General features: G+C 42.7%; 1 protein-coding gene across 3 annotated transcripts; it reads left to right on the forward strand.

The window, feature by feature from the left end:
- Window positions 1–768: 768 nt before the first annotated feature.
- On the forward strand, window positions 769–13,971 carry LOC106749026. 3 transcript variants are annotated; one of them, XM_014628054.1, is made up of 3 exons: window positions 769–918; window positions 12,788–12,992; window positions 13,257–13,971. In XM_014628054.1, exons 1-3 carry the CDS (start codon window positions 899–901, stop codon window positions 13,455–13,457), a joined length of 426 nt encoding a protein of 141 aa, XP_014483540.1. In that variant the 5' UTR covers window positions 769–898; the 3' UTR covers window positions 13,458–13,971. The 3 variants fall into 3 exon arrangements, with proteins under 3 accessions (XP_014483540.1, XP_014483541.1, XP_014483539.1); XM_014628055.1 differs by lacking the exon at window positions 769–918 and adding an exon at window positions 9,444–9,591; XM_014628053.1 differs by lacking the exon at window positions 769–918 and adding an exon at window positions 10,602–10,852.
- Window positions 13,972–16,195: the final 2,224 nt, after the last annotated feature.

The raw sequence follows: 16,195 nt of genomic DNA on the forward strand, positions 1-16,195 counted from the left end.
TTAGTACCCGGGTTCCCAGGTAAAACTCGAGCCTCGGATACCCAGGTAATAATCAGGATGCGGTAGTCGGGATTAACACCACCAGTTTTTTTTAACAACGAGCGGAGAGTGCGAAAATCGCCGGAACGAATTCACGAGTGTCGCTTCTTTACACGTCCACCGCCGTTAAATCACCTGGACAGTCCGATGATCTGATTCTGTGGTCACGTCTGACACAGCGTGTGACACGTCAATGTGCGTGCGTAAACATATCGTCGAACTGTCGAAACGGATCGGCGAGTACATTTTCGAGACTGCCGGCGAATTTGAGTTTTCCCTCTTTTCCCCGGAAATGGACTTCCTTTCCCCGGCTTGTACGGTATCCCCTTGTTGTTTGACGCACACCCCGGTGTGTCTCTCATTTTCTCTCTATCTGCCTCTCTTTCTCTTTACTCCTCCGGTAAGGAGGAGCCCTCCCGCAGGCAACGGCCCCGTCCCACGTCATTCTATAAATAAAATCGACGGCACGGAGGTTTCTCCGCGATACACGGCCCTCCACGAGCTTGCGTGCACGCGTGCACGCATGCACCCGGCTTCGAAATCCACAGTGCCCATGCGTGTTCCACTTATAAATAGACGTACGTAGATGGATTAACCGCAACGGTATGCAGTTCGGTGCAGGGGCCCCTTTAAAATACGTAGAAGCGCTGGCATTGATAGTGCAGCGCCTGGTGCGCCGTTCCGCATCCCGCTGACGAGGAGCATGAAGCTTCAGTCGTTGCGGTAAACTTGCGAAGAACGGTTACTCCGATCGCGGAATTCCGCCGTTTGTTCGGCGCGAGTGAAACGCGAGGATCTCTGCGCGAGGAAGCGATTTTCGGCTGACCGACGCGCGCGAGTTCTTTCTCGGAGGAGCGTCATGTTGGCGGCAAGACACAGGTGAGCGTAAATTACTCGCCCGTCTAGAACGGTGGTGAAATCGGGAGAGGAGGAGCAGTCTTGCAGTATTCGATACGGGGATGCAATGTTTACAATCATATTTATTTATTACCTTTTATCAGGTCTGAACAAAGGTTATCGTATCACGGATGAAAGCCGCAGGATGACTAATTCGTATCGCTCGTTTAGAGTATGCAGTGGTGGCAATTCCAGGTAACCGGGTATCTGGAATACCACCCGGATACCCCGGTGGTTATTCAAGTCTTTCGGGTATTTTTTTCAAATCACCGGATATCCGAATATATAAATAGTTATTTATTTATATTATTCCTACTTAAACAGAGAAAAAAATTGGTTAAAAACTTGACTTGTGGAATATAAGGTTTATTTCTGTGAAATCAACTCTATATTCCAGAAATAAATTTGTACTTTTTTCTCAGTGTTATTCTCTTATTCTCTTCAAGTTATCATATGCAAATATGTTAAGATAAGGTTAACAAAAAAGTAGGTACTTTGAAAAATGCTTAGTTTTTATATCACACTGAAAGAAAACGTGCTACATTCAAATAAATATTCGCTAAGGAGTATCGGAGTAATTATTTTACTTGATTAAATATTACCTGAATATGGCATTTTCTCTTCAATATGCTGCATTTAAGTAATATTCAATCCAGGTAAAACGATTATTCCAATACTCTTTAGCAAATATTTACTTGAATGTAGCACTTTTTTCCTTCAGTGCAAAAATATGAGATATTTTTGCCAGACGTTTTTCGTCGATCTTACCTCATCTTAAATTTAAGTACCCGTTGAATTCGCGAGTTTGCGTACCCAGATACACAAATATCTGCTTTATATCGATAGCATTAATATGCTTTTTATTTCAATTCTCTCACATAAGTTCTCACAAATACAAGAGGAACCTACTTGCGAGACAGATAATCTCATTTTTAACCGTGAGAGACGTACTCGCACACCCACGCGAAGCGGACGATCGTGGTTTTATCGTGAAATATATCGCACAGATTTCGCGATCTTGCGGCTCTCACATCCGGTAACTCGCGACGGTAAGGAAAGTGACATAGAGGGAGGGCAGAAGGGGGGAAAGAGAGAGAGGGAAAGAGAGAGGGCTCGTGACTAGCGTCACATACGGGATTTAACAGTGTAACGTTACGCCGTCGTTGGCCTGGCCTTTCCTGCGCTCCTCGAATTCGCGGCGTAAGTCTTGGATTTCTCTCTCCGGGGAAAGATAATTGTGTCGGGGTTTTAAATTCCGGGGCCAGGTTGAATGCGCCCACAGGGCCCCTCCTCCTTATGTCCTGCGTTTCTCGGCTATATCGAGAACAATATCCCATCGGGTTCGTCACCGTCTCGGTAAAACAATGCACGAGCTCGGTGCTGCTTGCGTGTGCGGCCTCTCGGAATTTGTCGCGCCTAGAGTACACGCGGCCGGAAGTCGCATCGAGAAGCGTAATATAAAGGAAGATTTCATTTCCAGACGTTCCTCAACGAGACGTTGATTTCAACCCTAATGAGCGACTCGCCTCGAAGCGACGGAACACGCGATCGAAATTCTCAGTTCCACCATCTTTCCATCGATCTTCAAATATTGTTCTCATAATATAGTATACATCCTTATATTAATGGATATAAATTAATTGGGAAACGACTTTGTCAACTTATAACCACCAAAGTTTTCCTATAATGAGAAATTAGCCAGCTGCCCGAAAAATGGCTAAGATCTTACAAAACAACGATGATTATACCAATCCCTGTTACGTTATCGATGAGAGAATGCTCAATTCTTTTTTCATGTGATAATGAGTAAAAACATTTTTTTACGAATAAGCTTTTAATTTTGCGGAACAACCCGAATATATCGATGTTATTACGTTCCAAGGTCCTTGTAAGGCTATAAATAAAGTTTGTATGTATTCTCACGAAGTTTGCCAAAATCGCCGAAGTATTGTCGCCGAATCGTCTGTCTCTTCAGCGTGGGATGAACACGCGTCACTGACCTGCCGCATGCGAGCGAATGCACGGATGCGAAATAAATACTAGACTGAATTCCGCGGCTGCGGCCGCGACCTACGTGAATCTATTTTCGTCTAGCAACGGAAGATCTAAGGGGGCGGGTAGATTACACGACGTGTGGGTAGAGACTCAGTCTCGTTCCGACACCGAACGAGAGACTTATGATCCGCTTGACTTCTTTCTTCACTTTATATCACCCTTCTTGAGGAGGGAAATAAAATGAAAAAGATCTTTACAACCCGAGAAGAAAAAGAAGGGAGAAAAAAAGAAAGAAATAGGACGCAGACGTCGTTAATTGCGGTGATTTATTTTTTCCGAGCATTCCGCGGTTGGTTTCTTCTTCCCCGCAGTCTCCCCCCCCCCCTCTCTCACTCTCTCTTTTCCTCTCTTTCTTTTTCCCGTGTGCTTATAAATGACCGCGGTTTACAGTGCAAGCAGATTGGCCGCACGTGATGAGACTTTTCATGCGCAGCTTTCCGCCCTTGGAAAAACCGCTTCTGCCGGATGAAAACATCCGACAGGAAATATTCTCGTTCGAAGTGGAGGGGGAAAAGGGGAGCCCAGCCCAGATAGGAGGGTTGCTTTTTTATAACGATTTAAAGCACGTTTACGCTGCGGAAAGACATGAGGGTTGTGAGCTAACTTCGAATCCGAGCGGTCACGGAGGGATTCATTAAGCGTTTGTAAAAGGGCACCGTATGACACCTCGAGGGCTTTCTTCGGTGGCCAAAGATACGGTCACCGGATTTCGCGGCAGATGTACTCTGCAGTGTACAGAAGGGAGTAATCAGCTCATCCAAAATTATCGATCTTAGCGCGAGAAAATTCCACGGGTTAGCGCACAACTTCGTGTGTTCATTCGAAGATTAAAATAAAGAAAAGCCACATCGAGCGGGAATTTCGTCAATTCGCGAGATGTACGAGGCGTGAGAAACGTTGAACTTGAGAATATATTTCAATATACGAAGAAATATGCTTGAATTTGAAATATTTGCAAATAAATAAACTCGGAATAAAACGAAAAGCATATCCGGACACGTGCTAAACGTGGCATTAATCCTAAAGAAGCGATTTCGAAACACACGTGGAATCTCGGATCTCGGCGAGCCACGCGGGAAATTGCGGATCGTTGACAGGACGCGACACGCGGCGCGTTACAATCCGTTACGACTTTACGAAGAGAAGGCAAAGCGAACACTCCGTCGCTTCCTACACCCCGTGTGCAACCTGTCCCTTCGCAAGGCAACCTGAGCCTCCTTCTCGCCGCGCGGAGCGTGACCGGGGTGATTTCTTTTCGCGAAGAATACATTTCAAGGTCCGTGGATTCATGCAGGAAGCGACAGTTGGCGCGAGAAAGATTTTAGCATATGTCGGACCCGTGGAAAGCAACACGTGCACCGTTGCTACCGCGAAGAAACAAATGAATATGCATTCCATTCATAGGGAATCGCTCACAGAGAGAGCCTTCCTCGTGCGAGGTCGGAGGAAGGCGCGACCGACTCCCCCGTCACTCGGAATTAAGGCGCGTGATTTCCGATGCAAATGCGCGCGACGCGAGGATCCAGAAGGGGCTCGTCGAACGTGCCCAAAAGGGAATTAGGCGCATTTAGGAACCACGGTTCCTTACTTTGACGAACGGCTTCCTCTCGTGGAATTCGCCCGACGATCGCTTCATCAAGCGACGACTTCGATTGAATGCGAAGGTGAACGCCCGAGCGCGAAATGCGAACTGTATCATTTTGACGAACACACCTGAGAAGAAGATATTTGATGCTTGTAACTATGATCACATAAATGAAGAGATTACACCAAGAGTACCTCTATATTTTTCTAATAAGTGTTACTGCATGGAAAAACAATTCTGTTCGGTACAATTGATTTTTTTGCGGAGATTTCTTGCTTGAGATCCAGACGGAAGGTCGGCTGTAGAAACAGAAAGATTTAACCTGTAGGAGGTTTTAACTCAGCCAATTGCTCTGAGTTGCCTCAACCGGATTTTAATGCGACCGAGTGCTCACACAAATGTTCTCAGTCACTGTAACAGAGACATCATTTCTTGCCACCGAATTTTCTTTTCTTCTTTTCACCGTGTTCTCATTTCTCGTCACTAAATGTTTATTTCGTCCCTATTCAGTTGCGAGAACTGAGTCTTTCTTTCGTGAATAATGTCAAGGAGTAATAACCTGCATTTTACTATTACTATTTTGGGTTAAAAACATAAGAAGAAAATATAGTTGAGGACATAACTTCAGTGAGATATCACTTTCAGTGCAGCGATGAGAAATAGGCATGAATTTTTACCAACCGTACAACCGATTTTTCAAACGCAGTTAATTATACTTTATACGTAACTTAATGAGATGCGCGATAGTATCGCAGTGCCGGTCATTGGTGACCGTCACGGCACTCAACGAGTTAATCACCAACAGTATTCAATATAACAGGTGTCATTATGTATACTTTATCTTACTCGTCCAAACATTGAAAGAAATCCCAATAAAATCATAGTCGGCCATTTACGGTCTCAACTATGTTCTCTTCTGGTTTTAATTCAAACAATAGTAATAGCAATATATATGTAAAATGTTGTCACTGACGCTATCGTAATAATTACTAAAAAAACGGTTCTTCTGATTATATTTGTCTTATTTATGTGATTATATAATTGCAAATGCCAACAATTTCTTCTATAAAATGATTAAATAACATTTTCTCTCGACGCGAAGTTACACCGCAGTACGTGATCGAACGGCCGAAGAATGTACATCACCGTTGCGACGGCCTCCTCGGATAGTAACGGTGTGCCGTTCGAACGTTAATATTGATCAGGCGTACGCCGAGTTAGAGGTATTTACGCGTAGTCACACGCGACGCTAAACCGTCGTCGATGGCGAAGGGAACGGAACGAAAACTGAATACGAACGTTTCTTCATGCATATCCGAGGATTTCCTCGCCTTGTACAATATGACTATTTAATTATCCCCGGAAAGTCGGAAAGTAACGAGTTTTTCGTAACACCGTCACCGTTATTACACAAGTCGCTTCTTCTCAGTGAAGGCCTGGCAACACATCGTTTCTCTTCGTCAATGACAACAACGGCGACGTAATTATATATTTTCTGTAACAGTAACGAACATAATCGTTACTTTTATCGCGAATTGACGTATTTATGTAACGTAACGGGTAATTTATGTAACGGCAGTAACGGGTAATGAAAGGATAAAGAGTTCCTAACAATCGATAAGGAAGGTAACGGAAACTGTAATGACTCGTTGTTTCTGGAGTAACGGTCAAGGCAACGAGTTATTCCTTAAATACGTAACGAGCAGCGGTATAATGAATTCTACTTTAAAAAAAGCAACTACTAACTCATTCCTAAAGACTTGTAAATTCTTCTTCTGGTGCAGCCAAGTAAAAAGATGTCTTATTTGATATTTCGTTTATAGCATATGGTGGCAGAACATACTTATTTGCACATACATTTGGTGAGGTTGCAAACATTGATTGTTGCAATGAATACTGTCGAAATCTCGGTAATACCGAGTTAATGCGGCGTTCCGCCCGGTTTATGGAGAAATCAAGGTTTGATTCGCGGATACGTCGATTATGGAGATCTTCCGGACACTCGTTTTCAACAAACCATTTCCTTTCTAACGTATATCGCTCCATAGAATATAAAACTATTGTCATTTTTTTGCCATTAGGACTTCCGGCAGGAATGTTCGTGCGCGCGCGCAATCGTTTCTCTTGCTTATTTATGTTAATATCGACATATTTTGCGCAATTTTATTTTTTGCATATTTTCGTTTTTATACTGATGTTAAACTGAAAAAAAAATTATTTTTTAATTTTCGCTCGAAGATTGCTCCAAATTTCAACCCCACGTGCGATAACGCACATTCACGCATTACATCCTCCAACAATACATATTAATATTGACAATATTAATACCCAGTGCTTTGTTCGTAAAGGCCTTAAATAATGCCGTAAATTCTTTCTTTGTTTTTCCACATACGCAATTCCGCTTATCTTTCTCACTCGGCAGGCATTTCCGCACACGTGCTTTCGATAACGTGAATCGAATCACGTGACGCGACCATCGCGTGTATCGCTGCGGCGCGAAAGAAATCGGGAGTTTTAAAAGCAGACGCGTACAGTTTTACGGCGGCATAGATTAGCGCTATCTCGAGTGGCATCGGGAATCTTGTCTCGCGGTAAGAGATGCATGGCCTGTTCATGGTGTCCAGGAGGGGACCCGGCAGAAGTTTCTTCGAGGCGCTAAGCGACTGTCCGTTTGCCGTTTGGTAACTCAAGCGGAATAATTACCGGCCCTGCATAGACACACTCCGGTGTCGTGCTCCCTTCGCATTTTCAGCCGACTCCACAAGCGGCAGGGGTGAGGCAAATTTACTCAGGGGTCTCTTCTCTTGCACAGGTGTCGAGGCGCGGAACGAAAGAACTGCGTTACGCGCGGCCGCGCGAACCGGATTTTTCGAATCTCTCACCTGAGCCGAAGCTTCCCCTCCCTCTTGCATACTGATCGCTCGTTGAGTAGAATTACCGAGCGGAATTACGCGATTACTTCGAAATGATCCCTATCGTTCGAAATATTCATTCCTTTTCAATAACTTTCCCTTCATCCGGAGAAAATGTTCTCGTAACAGATTTAATCCCACAGCGGACGATTTTCCACCTATTCATGAATAAATGTATAAAACAATCAATTACGATTTGTCTGTGCTATAAAAGTTAAATAAAATTGCACAACTACAACTCGGTAAACAAGTAGCAATAATATATTGCATTAATGTTATAATTTTCCACTCGACAATATAAGTACGATATAACATAAGTTGTAACACATATTGTTGTTGTTTGGTTTTACGCAGCGGTTGTTGTGTGAGAAATCATAACATCGATGTGCAATATGCACCGTGTCCATTCTATAATTAGAGAAGCGTTTAGATGCGACTCGAAGTGAAAATCGTCGGAGGAAGAGAAAAAACACTTTTGCGGTAATCTAACACGTAATTACGACTTCGCGGAAATTCACGAGAATTAAACGAAAGTGCATTGTCTCGTCAGAGACATTACGTAGACGCTTACGCAGGAACTTTGCTGAATTTACAATGCGGAGGAACCTTGCACGTCGCGTACCGCTTACGAAACGCGTGCTATAACGATTACACAACGGCCAATAACGGTGCTAAAGCGATAATAACGCGGTAAATATTGTTACTGTTACCCGGCACGATCGATGTTATCGATCGCGTTATGCCGCTTTACGTGCATACCGTTTGCGCAATAATCGTTCGGCCCGTTCGTTCACGTGGTTGCTACGCAGAAGCTTGAAAGGAAATAAGCGAATCAATCTCGATATACTGACGCACAGTTCTTTCAACTACCAGTAGGGATCTGACTACATAATAAAACTAGTTCCATCTCTGGTGGAAGGTTAAGTAAATCGGACGACAAAAACCTTCTATTATTTTGCAAATGCGAATTTTGCAAAATGATACATGACTTTTTTATTGAGCTTCTCATGTTTTACACAGCATGGATCCCAAGAAAATTCTCGGACACCCTATATAATACACTTCTTGATAAATTGTAACCTTGGCTTCGAGCGTCGCTATTAATAATGATGGCGCGCTCGTCATTAAGCGCTATTGTTACAGTATCGCATGTTACAGGAGCGCTATTGTTACGGTATCACACGCGCACATCGCCAATTACCGGTGATCGCATGCTAAACTTTTCGTTCGGGTCAATTTGATATTTTAGCTCCGAGACGAAGCGTCAGTAATCATAAAATGTTTTGTATATCATTATTACGAGACTCATGTTATGCGGCAGATCAAATTTAGCTCGTAACAGGACCACCGATCCACGGGAAGTCACGAAAAATTATAGTCCTGCATGGAACGTGTTAGGGTAAAATTCATTCGACTCAGATTAAATTAATCGATGAATAATAACAAGAATTTGCCAAGGCCAATTTTCAGATTTGCGCAACAAATTCGTTCAACACGCACAATAATAAAAGAAAATTAACGATCTCTCTATCTGTGTCAGCAAAATAGAGCAGGTAACAGCTTGGTTGGCAATAATTAAAAATCGTCGGTTAGATTAATCCGAGCCTGGTGAAAAACACCTTTAATTTAGAGCATAACGGAGGCGATCCGACGCATTGATCGTCATACTGTCTGCCCATTCTCCCCCCCCCCCCCNTTCCGAAGAAACGTAATAAAGTTCATGAAATGCGCGATGACGAATTTTCATGGAAGTCGGTCGAAAGGGAGCCTCGTGTCGCGAGAGATAAACGATCGCCGATGAAATACGCGATGAAACGGCAGGGTTAACGGCTTGTTTCGCGCATGCGTTCTCTCGCAATGTCGTTCCCGTGCGAATCTAGGCTAGTCAGCTGCAATCGAGATGCAGCAAATGAGTCTAGGCGGTCTATGGGGCTAGTTGCAGTCCGACGGTCTCGCGTCAGTCTGCGGCACGAGTCTCTCCGTCTTAGACGTTCCGACGCGCTCGAGACGCTTTTCGCGCGCATGTCACGCGCCGTGCTGCGAGTGCGATACGTGAATAGTGTGGACTGCAGCAACACTTTTTACACCAGACTTGTAATACCGGTAATTTAATTTTACATATATCAAGGCTCCTGATTATTCGCTGCCTGACCTTGTTTAATGAAACGAGAACACGCAAGATTGTTTTCGTTATACTTTCAAATAAAATGATATATCCAAAACATGACGTTTCTGATCGATTCAGTAGACTTGTAAAATTGGACGAACACTTTCTTTTTATTCAAACAATCAATGAATAATCGTTAAACTAACATTTACGAAATCATGAGAAAGGAGGTTAGAGAGGAACGTTCCAGGTACAAATTAATTTTGCGACTGTTTATTAATTTATTTCGTATACTCGTAAGTGTTCGAGTGAAAGAAAACTGTTCGTCCAATTTTATAAGTGTGCTGAATCGATGACGATCCAGATAACGTAATGTAGCGGATGTTTTAAGTGGGAGAGGTTTTAAAAGAAAACTGGCTCAAATCGTAGAATGGAGGAAAATCAAAGAAAAGCGTTTAATAGTTAGTACACACTTCCGAGCCTCGTCGTGTCTCAACTAGCCCCATAGACCGCCTAGACTCATTTGCTGCATCTCGATTGCAGCTGACTAGCCTAGATTCGCACGGGAACGACATTACGAGAGAACGCATGCGCGAAACAAGCCGTTAACCCTGCCGTTTCATCGCGTATTTCATCGTTCATCTCTCGCGACACGAGGCTCCCTTTCGACCAACTTCCATGAAAATTCGTCATCGCGCATTTCATGAACTTTATTACGTTCCTTCGGAAACGCGCGGGGGGAGGATGGGCAGACAGTATAACGATCAATGCGTCGGATCGCCTCCGTTACGCAAACGACAACTGCCATTCCATACGTTTCTGTCGGAGTATATATCCTCTAGCGTTGAAGGGAAAAGAAAGAAATTTTCGATGACAGTTTAGCTAAAAAGAACAGACCTCTTGTTGGTGGAAACGCGCGTTGACAAACGAAGGCACCCCTAAAGTGCGATGCGCGCGCACGAAATCAGCCCCGGGGAATCGCGGATCCGCACCCCCGACTGAAAGGCGCTTATCGATCGGGTGACACACCGACTGGCGACGGCAACCGAGGCTGTTAAACCGGGCGTCGGACGGAATGGTGTTAAAGAGACGCGCGTGTCAAGACGGGATAAATGAGCGCGTGTGATCCGCGAAGTAGCGAGGAAAGTACGATCCGGATCGAGTGCGCTCGCCTGTATAATTAGCAGTGAATAAAGTCGATACCTTATCGCCGTTCGACACACTCACGGGAGACGGAATGAGGGATGCCGCGGGAAAGTAAGTGGACGATCGCGTGAACAGGTTGAACTCGTCGAACCCGGCTTATCAGTTTGCGTACAACCAGTTTAATAAGAGCGTGACCGGCGTAAAATTTTTAATTTTATTTATTATAAAAAATGAAAAAAATTACACATGTACTACACAATCAGTACTGCAACGTTTTTGCATTAACAAGGCGTTCAATCGCCGTCGTTGCCAATTAATTATTGCCCGACATCTTCCAGGCATACCTTCCTACCGATTTTATAGCATGCTGTCGAGATAAATATCGAACGAATCTGTTTTTATCGTGTATATTTTTTTCCCACACAATTTTAACTTTATCAATGCCCAGACATTTTCAATAAGACTCGCGTCTGATGATTGTGATGGCTAGACCTAATGTTTCGACGTTATTTTCTTCCTTCCATTGTGGAGCAAAGACTACTCCACTCTTTTGGGTTATCCTCTTTAAGATCCAATTTCATATATTTTGCAGGCTTCCTTTCAATCGAATTCCTCGATTAACCCGACGATCAATTTACATCACGTGCAATAAAAACTATATTATAAGCGGATATTTGCGCGGATTAGTTGTACGTCGGAATAAGTGGGTCAAGGAAAGGCGTGTAAACCTGTACTACCCGTTTGATAAATTGTAATATATATAGATAGAGCCCGCGAAGAAAAAAAACAAGAGCCTCTCGATCTAAAATGACGCTATTTATGAATGAATTCGTAAGAATAATATCCTTAACGATGACGCTTAGTTCGCGCTTAGCCGCGAGTATTCGGCGACGACTTGTTTCTCGGCGCTGTGAAAGGTATGATTCGGCGATGACGAATGCCGAATCGTCTCGTAATGATGCACGCGATAATGCAAAAGTATTAAGGTCAACCCACACACGATTGAATACTCAGTCTTTACACACATATTAAAATGTGAAATAAAATATAGAATGTCTAACGAGGTATTTATTTTCCAAACAATGACAATTTTTCGTAATTACTCACTTTTCATTGACCTTACCTTGATACTTTTACATGCAGACTGACGCGGAGAATGTATTTAAATAAAGATAAATACATGATACCGTTGGAAAAAGAATTTCTCGATTTTGAGCACCCGGGTAATATCCGAGTATTGGAGTATAGAAATATTCGACCGATTTATGCTGATTAATCGTAACGCGTATATTGCGCTCGCAGTTTGAAAAAGGTCGAGCGCGTGCAAAATAAAGGACTTCCGAGAATCCTACATACGAGAGTAATAAATATTATGTTCTTCGGCATGCGTCCGCGATGGCGTGTGCCGGAAGTGAGATGCATTCCGATACACCCGCCCGACGGCACGTTAACCAACAGTATTACGGGTTTCTCTTCTGCCTTTCTCTCTCTCTCTCTCTCTTTCTTTCTCGCCGTTTGCATGCATAGAGAGCCTTGTCCAAACGCAAAGACCTCGACTCAATGTGTGCCACCTTGTTTACAAAACGTGAAGTGTAATGCCTCTAACTCGGCCGCTATCGCTTCGCACGATTAATACGGTATACTGTTAAGTACTGTTATTCCGTAAAGAAACTTGCTCGGCTGTTTGGTTATATTTGTTGGCTTTACCCGGAAATATCAAGGTCACTATCATCCAAGCATGATGCTCGATCGTGATAAATACGAAAGTAGGAGGCAACTCAGACAACAACGTAAACTTCTAAGATGTCCAAGAGATGTCTAAAAAAAAAAACGAGTTTCAAGTAACGACTATTAATAATTATTTAATTAAAAAATAAAATTTAATTAAAATTTGACAAAAATCGACCAACACAAGTTTAAGACGTACTTTTTATAAAATTCTACTGTCTGACATTAACAGCCGATTTGATAAATTTCTTTAAATAAAATTTCCGTCTTGTAGCGAGTCGTACAAACACGAGTAAACAATTTCATTTTCCTGATAAGGGCCCGCCTGACGATGGACGAAAAGAACGTCGACCAACAAGAAGGGATTAGACGCCGAAATGTTTGCAGAAGGCTTTTCCAGGACGACGTGGATAGTAATGAACAATCGACAAACGACAAGAACGACAATGGACGAACGAGCAATGGCGAGAACGATAACTTGGTCAATCGCTTATTCGAGGAAGCACGGCGAGATCGAGATAATGTAAGAAACAGAAAGGAGTGTTCTCCTTTTTCACATTTTCGTTCATAAATTCCATTAAATCTGAGCGGGCCAAGGTTGTTGCGAATTAAAACGCCTTGATTCGGTATAATTAGCGTCTCGAATGTTATTATGAATGCATATATGCGTCCAAACGAATTTCTTCCGATTACATTTTCGACGCAAACAACAGTAATCAGTTGTTGCGTCGGGCACTTATATTTATGTTATTTTATATATGTTTTATATATGTTTATCAATTGACAGGCCAAAGAAAGATGGAACTTCGATTTCGAGAACGAAGTGCCGTTGTCCGGTCGTTACGAATGGGTGAGGGTCGACCGTGACGGAAATGAAATCTCTGATTTCGCGCAGTTGAAGAACGGGGCGCCCGATTTACAAGAGGGACGGCCAGAGGAGGCGGCAAAGACGGATGCAGCAAAGACGGATGCGGAAGAAAGAGAATAACGATCAGGCGGTCGGAGCACGCGATGACAAGAAAAAGGCAGGAATGGAGAGAAATTGAATTGAGTCTTCTGACTGAGTATCGTGATATTATTTCATATTTATTACAGTAGATGTAGACCGTCAAGAAAACGTAGTAATTGAAATAGCTGAGAGATTTTGTATTCTGTAATTAACGACTCATCTTTCGCGGATACGAAAAATCGGAAGGATATGAGCGGTGAAAGTTACTCGTATATTTTTTGAGAATATGCGATGAAGTTCGATATTCGTACGAGTAACGAGAACGATCGATGTTTTCAAGACTTATAAATAGATAATGTGATAAATTAACGACTTTCGAACAATGAAATTATGTATATTAATTAAACTAGATTATTTATCTGTATAAATAATAGTCCAGCGGTACATCTCGCAGAAACCACCTAGTAAGCGGGAAACATTGAATCAATCTTTTGAAAAATGGATTTTATATAGATTTTATAAACATTTTAACATGATATTTTATATATATTTTTTTTAATTGTTACTTGATAATATAATATTTGTAAATATCCAAATCATAGTGCAAAAATATTATTTTTAATATTTGGGTCAAATATCAGTAACAATAACAAATTGTATATAACATTAAAGATTACATATTTGAAAATGTTACATATTTATAAAATATTATTATGTAATAACACTATATTAATGATTTCTTGCTTACTGGGTTGAATTTTCCATTTTCATAAATGCGCGTAAATCCTATAAAAAAGTAAAATTCGCGCGGATAAAAGGGAAGGAATCTTCGATGTCGAACTAAATTACTTTTATTAATTTTTACAATATCGCGTAATATTATTTATTTAACAAAATGAATGTGCAATATACGCGATTGTACTTGAGTGATAATATATATATACACATATATATATAGAACAGAATACGATAATATATGAAGAATGAAATAAATATCACAGCATTATTTATTAAATATTCAGAGCGTGCGTTTCATTTTTGAGATTCCCCGGCTTCTCCTTCCCTTCTCCTACCTCTGCACTTCAACAAAGAGGAGTAACTCCAGGCGCACGTGTTTGGTGAAACGATACTCGTGTGTTTGTTGCAACTCGTTAAGCGTAAGTCGCGCGCGCGCGCGAGATAAAACATTTGTCTCGAAGCGAGCGGTCACTATTTTGGAATTCAATAGTAACACAATAGTGGAATTCAATAGTAACACACTTTTTTGATCTTGGAGTTGGAGTTTTAACTAATCGATATTTCCTCACTTTAATCTCTACATCGTGTTCCATTCATGCCTTTGTGTAATAAAAAAGTCACGAAGTATTTCCGCGAACGTACATTTAGGCATCACCGTGCGTCACAGATGCGACTCTCAGTTGTGATTAAGTTCGCTGTGTTCCCAACTTCACGGTGTCTAAACCGTTTTGCAAGCAAACAAGTTTACGTACCTTCGTCGTATATGTGGGATATTCGCTGGCGAAGGGCCGATACCACGAGTATCACGGTTTCGTCGAACTTGCGCGGCGTATTTGTGAAAAGGCGCGAGAGCAGCACCTGGCATCGTTTCTTTAAGGATCGCCCTTTTTTCGCGTTGCTCGCGGCATGGAAGCTGGCCACCGACTCGGCACCAGCCAGAAATTGCACTTCCGTTCCGCGAATTCCCACGGAAGTGGGCACAATCGCGACGACGACAAAGAATATTCCCGCACAACGTGCACCACACACATTGTTCTGACCGAGCATTGAGGGTCCTTTCGATAAAGAACTTTCCGCGAACGCGAACGGATCTTAATGTCGGGATGCTCACGAGAAAGTCTCGTTTTTCGGAAGAGTCACGATCCCATCGCGGCCAACAGGAACACGCCCGCCTTGCGTCTCGTGCTTCTCGGTATTTTTAAGAAGCGAAAGACACCACGTAACATATTCATTGATCATTAGTTTCCCCTCCCCCCCTTCTTCCGGATCACTTTAATACACGGACTGCCAAGTGCGAGTTATCTCTCAGTTAGCGTGTGAAAAGAATTCTCCGCCGCATGCGCCAACTGCGACGTGAGACTCCCATAGATACTTTTTGCGGGAAATAGTAAATTAATAATCAATGATAAATTGTTATTGCGTGAGTTTCGCTGAATAATATGTATAATTAATTAATATTAGTTTCGGATCGTTCCTCGGCCTGAAGAACTGAAATGCTAACTCGAAAACCAAGTGGAATATTTATTCAAATCGCGAAAGCCTAAAATATCCATAGTTAATTAGCATTTTAAAATAACACGCTGATTTTAATATGACATCAAAAACCAAACCTCCCTGAAGTCACCGGTGACAGTCAACGCGTCGAGCTTTTGATCGGCAGTGTATTTCGATATTCGTGCCATTTCGATACACTTCTGTCTGTCTGTCTGGCGTGAAGTCTCGACTCGCGGTCGCCGAGATACCGCGAAGGAAAACCGGCTTTTTCTCGGCATTTGCGAAACAATGCTCCCGTTCTCAACCTCGACCCGCCACCTTGAGCTCGATAAAAGTAATTTATCGCGGTTGCAATTTTGCCATCGTTACTATCTTCTTTGCTGGCACGCAAGGAGATAACGCGACACCGGCAAAGCCGGCTCTAGTAGCGAAACGATGGAACAGGTGACTCTCTGCCGATGGTAAACACGTGATGCAGATGCGGCCACGCGTCTTCCGGTCGTACGTCTTGCCTCGCCGGTGAGTAAACATTAACTACTAACCTG

This window comes from Dinoponera quadriceps, unplaced genomic scaffold, assembly GCF_001313825.1.
Source record: "Dinoponera quadriceps isolate SergipeBrazil2010 unplaced genomic scaffold, ASM131382v1 scaffold3061, whole genome shotgun sequence".
Lineage (NCBI taxonomy): Eukaryota > Metazoa > Arthropoda > Insecta > Hymenoptera > Formicidae > Dinoponera > Dinoponera quadriceps.

Excerpts from the sequence above, each read along its gene's own strand:
- LOC106749026 (XM_014628054.1), top strand. The coding sequence starts at position 899 with ATGTTGGCGGCAAGACACAG. Across the intron at positions 919-12,787 it reads ATGTTGGCGGCAAGACACAG|GGCCCGCCTGACGATGGACG; the intron begins GTGAGCGTAAAT and ends TTTCCTGATAAG. Across the intron at positions 12,993-13,256 it reads CACGGCGAGATCGAGATAAT|GCCAAAGAAAGATGGAACTT; the intron begins GTAAGAAACAGA and ends ATCAATTGACAG.